General features: G+C 45.2%; 1 protein-coding gene across 3 annotated transcripts; it reads left to right on the top strand.

Moving 5' to 3' along the window:
• Positions 1-3,374: 3,374 nt before the first annotated feature.
• On the top strand, positions 3,375-18,709 carry TTPAL (alpha tocopherol transfer protein like). 3 transcript variants are annotated; one of them, XM_037812146.1, is made up of 6 exons: positions 3,380-3,469; positions 4,459-4,641; positions 7,264-7,722; positions 10,489-10,682; positions 11,764-11,874; positions 14,423-18,709. In XM_037812146.1, exons 3-6 carry the CDS (start codon positions 7,278-7,280, stop codon positions 14,699-14,701), a joined length of 1,029 nt encoding a protein of 342 aa, XP_037668074.1. In that variant the 5' UTR covers positions 3,380-3,469; positions 4,459-4,641; positions 7,264-7,277; the 3' UTR covers positions 14,702-18,709. The 3 variants fall into 3 exon arrangements, with proteins under 3 accessions (XP_037668072.1, XP_037668074.1, XP_037668073.1); XM_037812144.1 differs by lacking the exon at positions 4,459-4,641 and having other exon boundaries at positions 3,375-3,469; XM_037812145.1 differs by lacking the exons at positions 3,380-3,469; positions 4,459-4,641 and adding an exon at positions 3,508-3,620.
• The last annotated feature ends 247 nt before the right edge of the window (positions 18,710-18,956 follow it).

Consider the following 18,956-nt stretch of genomic DNA (forward strand, 5'->3'; position numbering starts at 1 on the left):
ATTATCCCTGCAAAGAGCTTATCACCCTTCCAAAAACAACAAAAAAAAGTGTCTATTAAATGATAGCTGTTAGTAAAGAAATTTATGGATGAAGCAACTGAAGATTAGGGAGGTTAAATAATTGCTCCAAAGTCACGGAGCCGGTGAGCGGCATAGAGAGGATTTAAACTCAGATCTATCTGACCAGGACAGGGGCCAACTTTCTTTCTCCTATACCAATAGTTCTCAACTGGTGAAAATTTGGTCCCCAATTACCCAGTGGATATTTGGCAATGTCTGGAGACATATTTGGTTGTCACCACTGTGTGTGTGTATGTGATGGGGGGGCTCTACTGTCGTTTAGTAGGTAGAGGCCAGGGATGCTCCTAAACATCCTACAATGTACAGGGCAGCCCCTCCACCCCCAACAAAGCATTATCTAGCCCAAAATATCAATAGTGCTGGGGTTGAGACTCCATACCTTATACCATGGTGTCATCCTACACAGGTCTTACCCCAGACTCAATACTAAAGCTGGTTCAAGAAGATTTACTGAATTCAGAATCTCATGCCCTGAAACAACAGAGAGAGCTTGGGCATTTCTGGCCTCATCCAGTGCATACCCAATGCCTACATTTCTTTCTTCAAAGACTGGCTGGAGCCAGGAGGGCAGGATGTAGGGAACGCTCCAAACCGAGACAAAGTTCAAGCTGGTGAGTGGAAGTAATCACAACCCATCAACAGACATTTCCTGATACGATGTACTAGAACTTTGTACATGCCATCCCACTCTCTTCAAGGACACCTAAACAAGGAGCCCCATCCCTACCTTACACACGAGGAAATGGGTCTTTTTAAGGGCTTGTTCAGAGTTTCTCACTTCTGAATGTACAAGGCAGAGAAGCAGAAAGGAAGGGCAAAGGCCAAGCTGGGAGACAGAAGTTCAATGCCCAGCTCAAACCCTGAGTTATCATGTAACCTTGTGAAAAATTTTCCCTCTTTTCTGAGCCTGTTTCTCAATCTGTAGAAACAAAAAAGCAGGACTTCATGAGCTCTAAGGCAGAGTAAAACTTGGGGCTGTGGTATCATACAGACTTGGGTTCAAATCCAGCTCTTTTGCTGAATATCTTGAGCCTTTAGATGAGTCACTTTCCCTTTCTGGGTCTCAGTGTCCTTATCTGTAAATGGGACAATCCTAGCCTGATTTTCACAGGGTTGTTATAAGGCTTAATTGAGATCATGCAAGTAAACTACTTAGCCTAGCATATGGAATCCCTCAAAAAATGGAAACTATTATTGCGGTTGTCATTTATCTGAGAAACTTCCAATCCCAAATTAACTCAGTTCTCTAAAATATAACACTAGGGGGAACCCAAAATAATGGGCCTCGCTTGCGGCATGAGGCAGGGGCATCTGGGCATCTCTGAGTTCCCTTCCTTCCCTTCCAAGCTCTTATGATCAAGTTCTAGACCTGTGTTCCTCTCCTCCTGCTGGCAGCATCTGGGATTGCAACCTGGGCCCTGGGTCCTGCTTGAGGAGAGGGGTTTATCCCAATGCTTAGAACAGCATGGTTTGGACAGGGTGGTCCCTCGCCCTTAGCCACAAGAGTTGCCATTTATTAAGCACTTCCTGTTTGCCTGGCATGACGCAAGGTGTTTTCCTTTTATGAGTTCATTTAATCCATGTAATCAGCTTTTTGCCCATGGGGAACTAGAGGCCTTAGAAATTAGTGTGACAGCCAATTGCACATGGCTGGAACGTGGATTGCCAGATTGTGATAGACTGAATAATGCTCTTCCCCAAAATGTCTTCATTCTAATCCTAGTAAGCTTGCTTACATGGTAAAAGGAACTTTGCAGATGTGATTTGAGTTCAGGATTTTGAGATGGGAAAATTACTGTAGATTATTCAGGTAGGTCCAGTGAATCATGAGTCCTTATACGATGGATGCAAGAGAAGCAGCATTGGCAGCAGCAGATGTGACAACAGAAGCAACGGAGTGATTTGAGGAGGGGCATGAGCCAAGAAATGCACGTGGCTTATCTACAAGAGGTTGAAAAAGACAAGGAAACAGTCTCCTCTGAAGCACCCAGAGGGAACACAGCCCTGCCGATGCTTTAATTTTAGACTTCTGACCTCCAGAACTGTAAGAGAATGCATTATGCTGTTTTAAGTCCCTAAGTTTGTGGTAATTTACTACAGCAGCAATAGGACATAAATACACAGATTTAGTAAATAAAAGAAAAACAAAAAGCTCAAACAAACAAAAAATGCCATAGAAGGCCCAGTTAAATTTAAACTTCCAATAAACACTATATAATTTTAGTATAAATATGCCCCATACTCACACACACAAAAAACGTTTATTCGAAATTCAAGTTTAACTGAATGTTCTGTCATTTTATCTGGCAATCCTAGGAGTGGTAGCAGCCAGAGCTAAAAGCCCCCACCCCCATCCCAGCATCTGGCAGAAACTGCCATGTTATCATAGCCCTAGTGGGTCAGTCACCCCCAACCCGAGCCACTTCTCTGGTCCCTGGAAGAGACTGTTTAAGGTCATTTCTTGGATACTGTGGGCTCTGAGTCCTAGACCACCAGCATCTCACTCTAGAAATGGATGAGTATCTTCAATTTGCCCAAAAGAGGGACCCAGAAGATTTGTCTCAAAGTTGTAGTTGAACAAAATATATGTTGGGGAGTGGGAAGAAGGGGGATTTCAATGGACTTCGGGTGGAGACTTGTCAAACCTTTCTCCAAGTTACCACTGTTTGGAGGGAACTTCATGAACTCCAAAGTAGGAAACATGCCATTATTGAACCAGATCCCAAGCTAGAATCATGTTACAGATGAGGAAATTGAAGTCCAAGGAGGAATGGGGACTTGCCCAAGCTCACCTTAGCTTACAATAGACAGATGTCCACTGGTTTGGAATCTACCCCTTTGAAGAGGCAAGTCCTCAGGGTAGCTGTGGTGGTGGGAAGGGTCTTGGAATGCTAATCCCGAGGTCTGGGTTTGAAGCCCTTTACTTCAAAGGGCTGGCCAGTTTCCCTTTCATGCAGTAGTGGAATTTCATAAATATGTGGATTTAAGGAGATCATGGATGTAAAACACCAGGTACATGGTAGTATGTTCCCGGGAAATGAGGCTTCTTTCCTTCCCTTTTCTGGGCCTTGGTTTCCCCATCTAAAAAACGAGGTGGAGTAGTCACCCGCCTTCCCCATTTCTCCCGGCTATCTTTTCCGCGACTCCAGTCATACCAGCCGAGCGCGGGCCGCCAGGTGGAGACACGAACCCGGCTTTGCGGCGCAAAATTGCACATGCGCACTCACAAGCGGGCGCCCCTCCTTTCCACGCCCCGGCACGTCACTTCCGGCGCGAGGGGCGGGGCCGGACCGGGCCGGCCGGGAGCGGAGTGCGGGTGTGATCTGTATTCGCTGCCAGAGCAGGCTCTCGCTCCTGTTGACCCGCGCTCCGCCCGGTAGCCTGGCCGGTGAGTGCCCGCGAGCCTGTCCGCGTACCCTGGGGGCGGCGGAGAGGCACCCCCGAGAGGGAGGGATAGTTGGAAATGGGAGCCCGAGGATAGAGTCCCCAGGACGTGGAGACACCTGGGGAGGGGGTGACAGCCGGAAGTGGGGGCCTCGGTAGGTTGTCAACGGGATATGGGGGTGGGGGTCTCTGGTATCTCAAGAGGGGTTGCTTCCTGCTCTGTCTGCTTGTTGAGGGGTGGGGGAAGGAGGGAGATGCTCCGCAGCATGATGGGCGCCGTGCGAGGAAGAAGAGACAGCCTTTGGGATTCCCTTCTCTCTCCCCCAGGAATTCCCTGCTTAACAAAAGATGTTTGCATCCCATTCGTATGTCCATCCATCAGTTCATTCACCAGACTCACTGAGCGCTGCTTTGTGCTTGACCCTGCTGAGGCCCCAGAGATTGAAAATGAAGCTCCAGGTGGGGTGTGGAGGGTATGAGCCCAGGATGGAGCTAGTCACATCTTCGCTCTCCCTCACTAGGTGTGTGCCCTTGGGCACGTCACTTAACCTCATATTTTCCACATTTACTGAGTATTATTAGGTTCATGCACTGGGGATAGCAGTGAGCATGATAGGCAAGTTCCCTGCTGTCACGGAATTTACATTCTAGTGTACAGTTTCCTCCTTTGTAAAATGGAAACAGTAATAATGCTTTCTCCAAATACTGTGAAGGTTAAATGAGAAAACGATGTAAAGAGCTTACTTAGCACAGTGCTTGATGCGTGGTGAAACACTCGAATACTTATTGGCTCTTTTTATCATTTTACTATGATGTAAGCTTCATAAAGGCAAAGAATTATATTGCGAAGGTGTCCCCAGTACCTATGGGCTCAGTGCTTAACACATGTTAAGTTATGTGATCAGTAATTATTTGGTAAATGAATGCACGGTGAAACTGACTTTGAAGAGCTTCCTGTAAAAACCCATGACACTCGGCTGCAATTTCTAAAAGGGAAATAGGAACCCAGTGCTGTGGAAAACTGGAGGGAATCACCCTGGAGGAGTCAGGAAAGGCTTCACAGGTGGTGACATTGGAGCTGGGCCTTGAAGGTGATGAGTTGTCTGGTTGGGAACAAAGGAGGAGAGGAAATTCCAGGCTGAGGCTATCAGAAGCACATGATGTGATCTGAAAATGGTAGGTCACTAGTTTGTTTTGGCTGGAATTTAATGTGCATTGAGAGGGGGAGTGGGGGTGGGGGTGGACTGAGGCTGGAGAGAGGCTATGAGGCTGGCCCTGCAGCCTTTGGATACCACAGCCTGTCTCCCGGGTAAGCACAAGATGGGACTACAGGCGTCTCTTGCTGTCTTCCTTGGAAACAGAACCCAGGGTGGGTCCTGTCAACCCATGGTTGTTGTGCCATTCCTCACCCAGCATTCCTCTGCCTAGCAAATTAAACTCACCCAGAAAATATTTATGGAGTGCAGACAGTATGTCTGACACCATGTTAGGTGCCAGGTTTCAGGTGACAAACAAGACAGAAGGCTTCTGGCTTCAAGCCACCATCATAAGCCTGGATTATTTGCAGTAGTCTCTAAGTGGTCTCTTTGCTTCTGTCTTCATCCCCATACAGTCTGTTCTCAAGACAGCAGCAGAGTGATCCTTTTAAAATATAAATTAGGTCATGTCACTCCTCTGCTCAAAACCTTCTATGGCTCTCACCTCACCCAGGGTAAAAGTTGAAATTCTTACTGGCCCACAAGGCCCTGCCCCATCAGGACCCCCAGTGCCCCTCCAAATTCATCTGTGAATACTCTCCACCTTGCTCACTTGGCTCCAGCCATACTGGCCTCCTTGCTTTTCCTAGGAAGAGCCAGGCATGTTCCTGCCTCAGGCCTTGCACTTACTCTTCCCCCACATATCTTCATGGCTGGTTCCCTCACCTCCCTCAGGTCTTTACTTAGATCCCACCTTAGAGAGGCCGTCCCTAACCACCCTATTTAAAACTGCAATCCCTATCCCCACGCACATCCAATTTCCTTCCCTGCTTGATTTCTCTTCGTAGCACTTAAACTTTCTAATACGCTATGTAGTTTATTTTGCTTGTAGTATGTCTTCCCCACTAGAATCTAAGCTCAATGAAGGCAGAATTTTTTTGTGTCTTCATTGCTGTATCCCTGGTACTTGGAAGAGGACCCTGTACCTAGTACTGCTCAATATTTGTTAAATGAATGAAGTGGCATCTAGTGGGAGACCTAGGGTGAATTGGCATTGGGCAGGTAAAGAAGAGGAAAAAGCATGCTAATCAAAGGAATCAGGATGTGCTCAGGACAGAAGAACACAGCTTTGAGAGGAAGTAAAAGCAGTTGGGTAGGGCTGGAGGTTGGGCTAGGTGCAACACCAGAGGCATTTGCAGAGATCCCTCAGACTATCTCTGCTTTCCCTGTTGAACTTGGAATGGAGGATCAGTGAAAGCCCGTGGACAAGAGCTTGGGCTTTGGAGTTGGGCAACCCTGCTGCCACCTCATTCCTGGAAGATCTCAAGCAGCTGTTTTGGTTAGTTCAGAGTGTTAGTTCAGAGTGTTAGAAGCAGACTCTAGGATGAAATGAGACCTGCCAGAAACTTACAGGAGAAAATGCCTGTGAAGGATAAAGGGGAGGCGAGCCAGAAGAAGCCAGGGGGAGAATTCAGACTGATGCAGGTGAGACTCCTGTGAAGGAGGTTTGGGCAGGAAGTCTCTGCCTGCAGTGCAGTTCCAAGAAAGGTTTGGCCAGGCCGACAGGGATTCCTCGAGCCAAGTCACCTGCTAGAGGAGTCTCACGTCTCACTCGGTACTGGCTGTGGTAGTCTGTGGGCAGTATGGCCTCGGTCTGCCCCAGAGGGGCAGCAGCAGCTGGGGCCGTCATAATTTTGCTTCCCTCAGCAGGAGAGCTGAGCACCACCTTTTCATGGCTACCGGATACACGTACATATGTACTGGTAAAAAATTCAAACAGTACAGTATAAGTTAAGTCCTTTTCCCACTTAAATGGCCATGTTACCTAAGGTAACCATCAGTAAGAGTTTTTTATATCTCCTTCCAGAAATTTTCTGGACACTTGTAAGTATATACATCTTAAAAACATAAATGCAGATATTTTATACACACTCTTCTGCAACCTGCTTTCTTTTTCCTTAACATATCAATTCCTAAAGATCTGCCTAATTTATTTTCATGACTGGATAGTTTCCCATTCAGTGCCATCTTGTTTAAGCACTTTTTTACAGATATACACTTGTTTCCAGTCTTTTGCCATTATAATCAGTACTGTTGTGGTCATCCTCATGTGCATCTTTTGCACATACATACAAGTATATGTCCTAGAAATGGAATTGCTGGGTCAAAGGGCATGGACTTGAAATTTTAATAGATATCAACAAACTGCCCTTGAAAAAGGCAACATCACCTTATATTCCCACCAACAGCAAGCATATCAGAGTGCCTGTTTTTTATTTTGCCAGTCAGAATCTCAAATTCACCCTCTTTTAATTTTGAGCAAGGTTGAGCACCTGACTACGTTTATAATCATGTAGCTGTGTTTAATGAAGAGCGTGCATCTTCTGCTACTGCTACCTGGGAGCCTCAGTGGGGAGATTCTAACCTCAGTCAGTCTGGGCGTATGGTTCACATCCTGCTCGTTACCCTGGTTAAGAATTACTGCTCTGAGGTTGCTTGGCTTGATAAAAATGTCCTTGTCCCCGTATGTCATGCTGCCCTGGGGTCTGAAACGAGCAGTGCTGGGCTTTATTAACTTCACTTGGGGCTTCTGTTTTGGCAGGATCCTGCTAACTAATGTCAGAAGAAAGTGACTCGCTGAGAACCAGCCCCTCTGCGGCCTCACTTTCTGAAAATGAGCTGCCGCCACCTCCTGAGCCTCCTGGCTACGTGTGCTCCCTGACAGAAGAGCTGGTCACCAAAGCCAGGGAAGAGCTGCAGGAGAAGCCGGAATGGAGACTTCGGGATGTCCAGGCCCTTCGTGACATGGTGTGGAAGGAGTACCCTAACCTGAGCACCTGCCTTGATGATGCCTTCCTGCTGCGCTTCCTTCGAGCCCGCAAGTTTGATTATGACCGGGCCCTGCAGCTCCTGGTCAACTACCACAGCTGCCGGAGGAGCTGGCCGGAAGTCTTCAATAACCTGAAGCCGTCGGCCTTAAAAGATGTCCTCGCTTCCGGGTTCCTCACTGTGCTGCCCCACACTGACCCCAAGGGCTGCCATATCCTCTGCATCCGCCCAGGTATTTTCCTAGACTGCTGCGGGGTGTGTGTGTACGGTGCCTCTGTTTGGGATGTCTGCCCAGCATGTGTCCCTTTCCTATTCCAGCCCCCTTTCCCATACCTGTTGTAGTCAAGGCTCTTTTGATTGCAAATGACAAAAACCTACTCAAACCATTTTAAGGAAAAGGTAAAGGGTTTAGTTTAAGGAATGGGCGTATCTCATAGAACCAGAGAGCTGGGTGCGCAGCAGATCTCTCTAGTGCCTGGAAGCAGGAACCAGACTGTCATCAGGAGCCAAGATGGGTATTTTCTGTCTCCGTTTCTGGCTGTCAGTCTGTTTGTCTCTCTGTGCCACACATTTCTGCAGCCTTTGCATATCTTCTTCACACTTCTCTCTCTGTAGAATGACTTTTGCTGCTTCTGTGCATACGGCTAAATCTGGCACCCCTGGCCAGCCAACTAAGTTCTGTCAATCCAAATTTCACGTTTTGAGGAGAGAGTATCTAGTGGGCCCAGGAATCTGCTCCTGGTCATAGGTTGCGAGCCTGCTTGCTAGGACCCTCTCAGTCCCCTCCTTTGTGAATAGGTTGGGGTAAAGATCTCCATGAAAGGGGGTGTGGGCTGGGCAGATGCTTGAAAAGCTGTCTACTATGTGCTCTCTCCAACCTTTCCTTCCTTTCTTCTACTTTGTTAAGCTACTGAAAGGATTCACTTTGATTCATTGTTTGATCTTAGTGCTTTATACCTTACATTTTCTTTGGCACCACAGTTTTCAGTTAGGAGCAGCTCTCTACCCCCTCCCTCCAAAAAGCATTTAGAGAAGGGTGGGAACACGTTTAGCTTGACATAGTGACTTAGGGGTGCTAGAACTCAAGCCTTCTGATTCATAATCCTGTTCTCTTCCATGACACCAAATGCATTTTAAAGTTAGGAGTGCTCTCCACTCTACCCCCAGCAGCAACCTTTTCCATCAGAACAGAGCTGAGAAACAAATTTCAAAGTAAGATTGCAATGTTCTTCTCAAGCAAGCCAGGAAAACTAGAACATGCTGGCAGCCTTCTTTTGCTCATGCATCCAGACTCCTCTTGAAGGGAAGTCTGTTGGGGAATAGAAACCTCCATGTATGTCCTCTGCCTTTAAGCCCTGTGTCACAGTTTCCTTTATTCATTCATCTCTTTGGAGATGAAACCATTCTTTTGAGTCTTGACTCTGTACGAGGTGCAGTGTTAACTGCTTTACCTGCTGTTTTGGACACTTTCCAAAATTAGGGGTGGTTTCTTTTAAAATAAGCAATGCAGCGGAAGTTTCAGGTCACCAGGAGGCCTAGAAAAGGCAGTAGGTTTTCCTGCTGCTCCTTTGTATTCAACTCATAAGAATATGACAAAACAGTCAGATATTACCACACTGGTTTGAGTTCTTTACTTGTTTTGTTGCAACCCTTTGCCAGTGACGTGCATTTTATTCCCCATATGTCTGGAGCAGATATGGACCCCTCCCCGCCAACCCAGATTTTCTTCTTAACTGGGTATCAGCTTTGCTTTTCTAAAACCTCTTCTGGGACATATGTGACTGGAAAGGATGGGGATGACATCCAGTTATGTGGAAACAAACTTAATTGGCAGCAACATTAAATAGCAAGCTGACACAATTTTTAGACAAAGATTTAGGAATTTTACACACTTAAATGTTCTATTGGTGAAAATCATGTTAAGTTTTATCTTTCTAAGAAAGGAGCACACAGATCTTGGTGGGATTCTCTTAAGAATAGTGGTTATCAGTTAACAGTTGTCATTTTCATCCTTTTCCCAAAGAGAGAGAAACACCTTTAAATATAAGGAGTGTATTATAGGAACCTCCAGCCACGAGAGGGAAATTTGATGAGGGATCTCCTGGAATTTATGCATGATTAGCTTACTCCATCTTCACAGCATCCCCTGAAGATGGTGTATGGGTTAGGACTCACTCTTGGTGGCCAGTGACAGGAAGCCAATTTGGATTGGGCACAGCTGGATTTGGGGGCGCACACTACAGCATTGGAAAGATGTCTCCATCTCTCTTATCTTTGGCCTGGGCATCAGTGTCAGGCCACCTCTTGACTCATGGGGCTCCTGAATCCCTGGTTCACATCCTGACCACTACAAGTAGGAAAGAAATATCTTTTCTTTCCAAAGGGCCAAAATTTCAGAATTGAGTCTCATTGACTCTGCATGACCTGGCTTGGCTCACACACTATGGCCACGAAGATGTAATGCCTGAGTTGGCCAAACTGGGTGACTTGCCCGCCTCTGGAGCCAGGAATTAAGTCAGTTCTCCCTGAACTCCATGACTAGAGTGGAGGAGGGCTGGTTCTCCAGGGAAAATCCGGGTGATGTTTTGAGAGTAGGAGGAAATGTCTGATGGCAGGAAGCACAGGTATCCACTCAGGTTGGTGTTATTATACCATTCTATTGACGAGGGGATTGATGCACAAGGTAAGGGAGTAACTTGTCTCAAACCATGTAGCTAGTAAGATTCAAACCTAGGTGTGTTTGACTTCAGGTCTCATACTTTCAACCTCAACACTGGATTGCATTTCCATTTCAGACTGTGCTGCTGTGTTTGGTATTAAGAAACATCAGCTCTGCTTAAGGTGCCACATTTACTGACCTAAATAGAATCATGGCCATTAGAATACCTTTACTTTCATTTTTTAAACAACAGTTTTAAAAGGAGATAAATTTTGGCCTGTTTGATTACTTGTTTGTTTTTTTTTTTCTATAACATATCGTCTATCTTTATGACCTTAGACAGATGGATACCCAGCAACTATCCAGTTACAGAGAACATCCGAGCCATATACTTGACATTAGAAAAACTCATTCAGTCTGAAGAAACCCAGGTGAATGGAATTGTCATTCTTGCAGACTACAAAGGAGTGAGCTTATCAAAAGCATCTCATTTTGGCCCTTTTATAGCCAAAAAGGTGATTGGCATCCTTCAGGTATGGCCCGTATTTGTCGTGTGCCCTTCCATGTTTGTTTTCGGTTTTTCTCAGGGCCCTGTCAATTTACTGCAGGTCTTAGATGATTCACAAGACTGCCTTCTTCCTCCTACAATCAAAAAAATACAAAAGCATTCATTACATGAGGAAATTTACTCCTATTTTCCACTCATTCTCATCAGGGTCTCTGGCAGTTTCCAAGGTGCCTCTTTAACCTGGGCAAGATCAGCTTTAGGGCAAGAGTCCAAAAGGCAAGGCAGGGACATGCTTTTTGTCTTTTTTTTTTTTTTTTTTTTTTGACGAGAGGGCAGAGGAGTTCTCCTAACAAATGAAACTGACTGGGAAATTGTGCTTCTGTCCCATCGAGGGGGCCTCTCACTTGCTCTCTGTGTGACCTGGGGATGTGGAATGCTTTTGGACTGTGTTTTGTCCAGATGCTTTCTCACCCCATGTTCTGCATTTCAGAACACAGGTCACTAGAAGAGACTGGGAACCATAAAATCCTCTAATTCAAACAAAAGTTCTTTACGTATCTGCACAGTGCTTAACAGTTTGCAGAGCACTTTTACAGTCATTTTAATCAATTCAGTCCTTCAGGGAATCCAGTGAGATAGGCAGGGCAAGAGTTATTTTTTTCTTTTTGATAAGATGAGGAAACTGAGACCTAGAGAGGCTGTGACTTGGCTGAAGTCACACAGCTCTAAGTAACTAAAATAGGTTTTGATTTGTTGTTCATTCTGACCCACCAAATGGGGTGCTGTGTCTTATGAACTAGGGTGCACCAGGGATACCACAGTTCTCAGTTGAATTTCATGAATGTGTCTGACCCCCTACTGTGCATCACCAGGCTCATTATTTAAACAAATAAATGTCACTTTTGGTTATTATCCTAACTCTTTCCCTGAGGCTTGTCTTCCTGTTTACCCACCACTTGGGCATCTTTGAGGAGGCCATGGGAATCAGACCAGGCTGATGCTGGGGCCTAAAATGAAGAAGATTTGAAAGGGGGACGTGGGCGGTGAAAATGGACTCTTTGCAGATGCTCCAGATGTTCTAACACCCCTTTCCCTTCACCCCGCAGGATGGTTTCCCCATTCGGATAAAAGCAGTCCATGTAGTAAACGAACCTCGAATATTCAAAGGCATTTTTGCCATCATTAAACCATTTCTGAAGGAGAAGATAGCAAATCGAGTAAGTGATGGTCCTGTTGACCTCAGATACTTTAAATGCATTTTATTTCTGCTCCCTTGATTGGTTGGTGACTTGTTAGTACTTCTCTTAGTTTATTATTTTTTCTTTGGGACGACTCATCTGGAAAGTACATGGTTACAGAGAAAATAAATGAACCATCCTCTTTGTGAAGGGAAGATGAAGTTAATGAGAATGTATTATTTGACAATAGAGAGAGCAGAGCCAGGATTTTTATCATAAGAGCCTCCCTACTCTGTAATCATATAGACTTTTCAGTATCCTGGCTTGGGTCTTGTGAGGTGACACTATATTTTATGGGTAGGAGGACATGGAAAGAGGGCAGGTAGAAGCATCATCATTGGGCAGTTAGTTAAAAAGAGTTACGGTGATTTCTTACTGGAGTATCTTAGGGTTTGCAAGTGCTGTTTAAGCCTTTCCATTCACCTCATTTGTTGCCTCACTGTAGAAAGTCTGTGGAGCAATTCATGGTCTCTGAGATGTGTGAATTGTTAACTGACCTCTTATTTAAGAAGGGATGGATGGCACTGGAAAAGTTGGTCTTCCTTTCTAATCTAGAAGAGTGAGTTCTCTTAACCTTTCCCATTTCAGCTGATTGAAATGAAATGGGAGATATTTTTCACTTTCTTCCCCAGACCTAGGAACATCGTGGTCATTCCAAAGACTTAGTCTCAAATTTTACTCTTTTATACTCTTGGTCCTGAATTTTACACCCTGGGAATCTCATGGCTGCAAGGGAGGGTCCTTAAAAGTCTAGGGGTTCTCGGATGCAAGTCTGGTATCACCTGGAGAAGTTGTCAGAAATTCAGATTCCAAGGCTCTTCTGAGGCATCTGATTCATCAGCTCATGGTGGGACCCAGAAATCTGTGTTTAAAAAATCTCCTTAGGTGATATGCACAGCTGATGGCCAGCTAGGTTTGAGAACCACTAATTTGTGGCCTCCATGCCTGGGTTTAAACCCATATTGGTTCCTGGAGATCCTGTTGGAACCTCTTTTTACCAAAACATCCTTTGGACCATGTCTTTTTTTTTTTTTTTTTTTTAATTCGGTTTTATTGAGATATATTCACATATCATACAATCATCTGTGGTATACAATCAACTGTTCACAGTACCATCATATAGTTGTGCATTCATCACCCCAATCTAGTTTTTGAACATTTTTCTTATACCAGAAAAAGTAAAAATAAGAATAAAAAATAAAAGTAAAAAAGAAGATCCAAATCATCCCCCCTGACCCTATTTTTCATTTAGTTTATGTCCCCATTTTCTACTCATCCATCCATACACTGGATAAAGGGAGTGTGATCCACAAGGCTTTCACAATCACACTGTCACCCCTTGTAAGCTACATTGTTATACGATCGTCTTCAAGAGTCAAGGCTTCTTGGTTGCAGTTTGATAGTTTCAGGTATTTACTTCTAGCTATTCCAATACGTTAAAAACTAAAAAGGGTTATCTATATAGTGCGTAATAGCGCCCACCAGAGTGACCTCTCGACTCCATTTGGAGTCTCTCAGCCACTGAAACTTTATTTTGTTTCATTTTGCATCCCCCTTTTTGCACCATGTCTTTTACATCTCTGAAATGCTCTTATTTGTGGCCCATGATGTTGTTTATTTGTTCTTTCATATGTTCATTCATTCATTCAGAAATATTTATAGATCAGTTGCTCTGTGCAGGCATGTTTCAGATTAACAAAATAGACAAAAATCCCTGCCCCAGGAAGTTTACATTCAAGAGGGCAAGAGTGTCAATGGATTATATATATTACTTTATATTAGAATGTGATTAAGTGCTAAGGAGAAAAATAAGCCAGAGAAAGGGAGTAATGAGTGTGGGAGGTGGGGAAGGGATTGCAATGTTCAATAGGGTGGTTAGAGATGGCATCATTGAGAAGTTGGCATTTGAGCACAGACTTGAAAGAGGTGAGGGAGCAAACTACGTGGGTATCTGGGGAACCAGCAACCGCAAAGACCGTGAGGTGGGAGCCTGCCCAGCATTTTGGAGGCCAGTGTGGCTGGAGCTGAGAACAGAGGGGAGAGTGGTTAAGAGAAGTCAAAGAACTAATGGGGGGCTAGATTGTGAAGGGGCTCATGGGCCATCGAACAGGCTTTGAACTTTTACTCTGTGTGAGATGGGAGCAACGGAAGGTTGTATGTAAATAGAGGAGTGATGTGATCTGACTTAGGCTTAAGAGCTTAGACTATAGTGGGGTGAGGGTGAGGTCAGGGAGACTGGGGAGGAGGCTCTTGTGAGAATCCAGGGGAGACCTGATGGTGGCATGGATTAGGGTTGGTAGCAAACTAGTTGGATTCCCGGTATATTCAGAGTTTCAGCCAACAGGGCAGGGAGTATGAGGAAAAGAGAATTGAGGATACTCCAAGCTTTTTGGGCTGAGGAATTGGAAGGGAGGAGTTGCCATTAACTGTTTCTTTATTTAGATATTTTTGAGTCACTTAGCCATGAAGTAGATTACTATATTACAGAGTAACCTAAGGCCATGTGTTTTATTTCATTCCCTGTTAGTTTTTCCTTCATGGATCTGACCTGAACTCTCTCCACACGAACCTTCCCAGAAACATTCTCCCCAAGGAGTATGGGGGCACAGCTGGGGAGCTGAACATCACTGCCTGGAACGAGGTGCTGCTGGCCTCGGAGGAGGACTTTGTGCGAGAGTTCTGCCAGCCGCTCCCTGCCTGCAACAGCATCCTGGGCGAAGCCCGGCCACCCGAGGGGCCGACCTCTGACGTGCAGTGTGATGACTCCTTGCGGGCTGTGAAAGCACAGCTCTATTCCTGCTATTAGCCAGTCCCAGTGAGTGTCGCCATTGATTCATCCTTTCTTCTTTTCCTCTCCGAAGAGAGAATCTGAGGTGCACAAGGAAAATCTGAGGTGCCATGGATTCAGTCTTGTCCTCGTAATTGAACTACAGCTTGGAGGAAAAGCCTGTTGAGCTTCAAGGGTGAGGGATGGGGCAAGCCTTTGGTTACTTGAATTACCCCGTGGAAGACATGGAAAATGTCAGCAGTGATTCCCAAGTGTTTGCAATCCCAGTTTGCAGCTATTAATCCAGAAGCTGTATCTGCTTCTTGGGCATCTTGAAGCAAGAAAAGTCAGGATCCCACTTTCCAGGAGAAAACAACCTGATTGCCAGTCAGCATACTCCTGAGAGACAGGGTGGCTGGATTTGCAAGGGGGCCAAACGTGACACGTGGGGAGTTTTTGTCTTTCAGTGAACCCTAACTATAGACCTCTGCTGCTCATCGGGAAGCTTCCAGTTTGAGGTACAGGCTCTGGTTGCCTTCACGGGAGTTGGAAAGCCTCTTAACTGGATGAGGCAAGCATCGGGACATCAGCACTGCCTGATCAAATTCAGGAGCCAGAGATTTCAAAGCGCCTCTGGGATTCACGGGTTGAATCTTGCAATAGAAACTTGTTTTCCCAAACCCATAAAGCCTTAGCCCTGGTTCTCAATGGAATCATACAGGGTCCTAGAAGTATATGATTTTACTCTACCCAAAATATTGGATTCCAGGCCAGTGTAGCTAAAAGAATTCTGGCCTAGGAATTAGAGACCTGGGTTCCAGCCCCAGATGTGTGACCTTGAATGAGACATGGGCTTCTGTGGGCCTCTGCTTTCTCATCTGTAAAATGAGGCTGGATGAAGTGACGCCCAGGGCCCTTTTGGCTGCTGAGGTTCTGGGATTTGGTTAAGTTATTGAATAATGTTACATACTGGCTTTCGGCCTAGAAAAAATGACTCTTTAGATGAAAGTGGTTAGATCCTGTTTTCTATCACATGTGGGCCTTTCCATTAGGGATCTGTCACATTTGGCCCTGTCTTTAAAGAAACTAGTATGTATATTCCTGGGACTTAGTATATCGACTACCTTTTTGTAGCAGTGGTTCAATTCAAAAAGGATGGCTTTTGTGAATGTTTAAGAGGACAGGTGAGATGACCAGGATGCCACATGAATCTCTTCTGTTGCTGAGATTCTGGTGGTATATTGTAAGCCTGGCCACAGTGAACGTTTACAAAACTTGGAATTCTTTAAACTCTGGTCTCTGGAAATGAATACAATGGCAGATTATTACTGGGCCCCTGCGGGTACACCCACCTGTCCAAACTCTGTTGAGTCTCTCTCTCTGCCATGGGCAGACAGATGTCATTCAGTCCAGGCAGCCTGAACATTAGCTCTGTGTTTCAGCACTTTAGACTCTCCCTTCAAGAATTTAGCCTTAGCCTAAGCATCAGATTAGGTGGTTCAGCCGATGGCTTTTGACCTGTTTTCCTCCTCATTCCATGTAAATTATGGTGTTAAGAATTATGGTGTTAAACAATGATGAGAACTATGTGTTGTGTACCTTCTCCAAGCATTTGGCAGACATTATAACCAGTCAAGGTAGAAGAGAACAGTACTCAGACAATCAAAGGCCAGTCTGTTGTTTTATGGAGCTGTTCATCTTTACAGCACTTTTAATAATGTCTAATGGTGTTGGTAGAAATTATTTTACTTACCTCATTAGTGCCAATTCTAGGGAAAGTTCTTTTCACCATAGATGCTAACTGGATCCTCAGGGGATCTGGCTGAGCTGGAAGTGCCAAACACACACCCCCAGCTGCCTCTAGTTTCACCTAAGGATGCTGTGACCAGTATTGCTGAAGGTGGCAAGTGGGACAGTTCAAGTAGAGGGTTCAGATCCTAACTGCCTGGGCAGGAGAATTTGAGGCTTTCCACATCCCAATAGGAAACAGGAGATGAAAAGTAAAACTAGAGGAAGAGAGAAATGACTCACTCAGCCCCACCAAGTTGTCAAGGCTTGAACTCTACATTGGGATCCTGGCCAGTTGCCTTTGTCTATGTGACTTAACATTACAGATGGTCAAATTCACCTAGAGAAACAACTGGAAGACCAGGAGGGTGTTGCCCATTTCCCAGGCCTTTCCAATTTGACAGAGAAGGAGCTGTTTCATTCAGCTTCTGGGCTGAGGTTTGTCTGCTTCCTGGAGCTGCTGTGCTTTGTGTCGGCGCCAAGGAGAGATCAAATGGTTTGGGCACCTCTAGAGGTTTGAACCAAGTTGCTAAAGCAGGACATCCCTGGAAAATCCAGGCAGCCTCAGTGTGGACCCAGCCTGTGTGCTTGGAGTCACCATGGGAGCACACAGTGAGCCTTACCCAGTAGTGGGGAGAGCACTGGCCGCCTGGGCAGCCTGAGCAAATGAAAACATCGGGGAGCAGAACCAGGAGTGTCTTCCTTCAGGAAAAAGTTCTGGAAATTAACTTTTCCCTTAACTCAGGTGGTGTGGTAGCGGAAAGAGAAAGGGATTGTAAATTAGGAGACCTGAGTTCCATCTTTATCTTGCCCTGTGGCCTTGGGAGAATCACTTAACATCCCTGCATCAAAATAGGATAAAGGGAACTACAGGCTGATCCCTGAAACTCTCTGTTCCCTCCATTTAATTGGCTTTACTGCCACAGGGATACTGTATCTTTTTAGAGGCTTTTTTTCTCTTTCTTTTCCAGTCATCTGGGTTTTATTTAGGAAATCTAGGTTTGAGTGAATTGGCACCTAAAACTTCCAAATGAATCTGTAAGCTTAGATAATATGGACATTTTCTTCCTTTACTTCCTCATACCCTTACCCAGAATTCTGGACAATGTACCTCTTCCTGGCTTCCTATCCTGCCTTCATGGGGGAACACTGGAAGAAAGCTTCACAAACAGCCTGAAGTACAAGCTCCGGCTTCCCATCTTGAGTTTCTTTACTTGCTCCTGGCTGAGGTGGCTTTAGATACCTGAGAGCTCATCCTGCTTTCACAAGGAGTCACTTGTCCTTAGAGGTTTATAAACACTTTAGGTTCTAAGAATATTGTTTTTGCCTGAAATATAGCCAGGGCAATAAGACATTTTTCCTGAATTCCTGTGAGATACTGAGCCCTGCAGAATTCTCCCTGGGGCAGACAGTTTCTTTAAATGCTGTCAGATTCTCAGATCAATTGTGGGAATTTTTCATTTGGTTAGCTCGAGAACTGTTGTGGGCATTATTGTAATACCTCATTTTAAAGTTTTCAGCTTTTAAGGTTTTCCTTTGAAACCTCTTCTTTCATTTACGGTGTAACATGTTAGCTAAGCTAATGACAGACATGGCTGTCATGTAATTATGAGAGGTGTGGCGATACCAACAGAGATATGTCACTTCTTCAGGAGAGATGTCAGTTCTGGCAATATCTCTGTGTTGGGGGGATTTAATTTTGTAGATCTAGAGTAAGCTCCTTTGATTGCCTGTCTCAGAGAACCGTCAACTATTCCTACATGGTAAGAGCCTGCTCTGTGGGGTGGCCTGCTATGACTTGCTGAAGGGGGTGATAGTGATGAATTTAACATTTTTCAGTTAGCTTTTTCACAATCACTTTGGGCAGCATGTTTGGTCAGGCAGTAAGTTAGTTGCTGTTGTGGATTCTTGTGGGCATGCCTCAGCTTCTTGGTATATCTGATGGGAATGTGTCACAAGTGAAATACTTGAAACCCCTCTGTGGCCAAGAGCCTCTGACACCACTGAGGAAATGGGAGGTGGGCTAATTTTATGACCAGTTTGGAGCACCGCTTCAGCCACTGGTCACATCCCTTGCTTCAAACTGAAATTCAGTTTGGCTTTGAATGTAGGGACACATGGCAGTTGATTCATCTACTTCAGTGTTTGTTTTGACCAAAAATTTATTTTTCTAGTGCATTTTCTAAGAGTGGTATAACCATGTAATTTTAATATGCATGACTGGGTACTATTAAAAAATCCCTGTAAGATTTTGTGTATGTGGCATTCTTTTGTGACAACAACAGTTTGGATAAAGGTTTTGAGGTTTCTTACTCATGGTACGATAGCCCAGGCAGAGCCTCCACGTGAGGCGGGGTGGGGATGGGGGGACACTGTGGCAACCCAGTTCCACAGATGTCAGGCTGGCTCCCTTGGAGGGACATGTGCACTTAGAGGACACCAGGGTATAGAAAGGAGAATAGAGCTGCACAAGTGGTAGACAAGAGGCCACTTTTTTTCAGTTCAT

This window comes from Choloepus didactylus, chromosome 19 (genome assembly GCF_015220235.1).
Source record: "Choloepus didactylus isolate mChoDid1 chromosome 19, mChoDid1.pri, whole genome shotgun sequence".
Taxonomy (NCBI): Eukaryota; Metazoa; Chordata; class Mammalia; order Pilosa; family Megalonychidae; genus Choloepus; species Choloepus didactylus.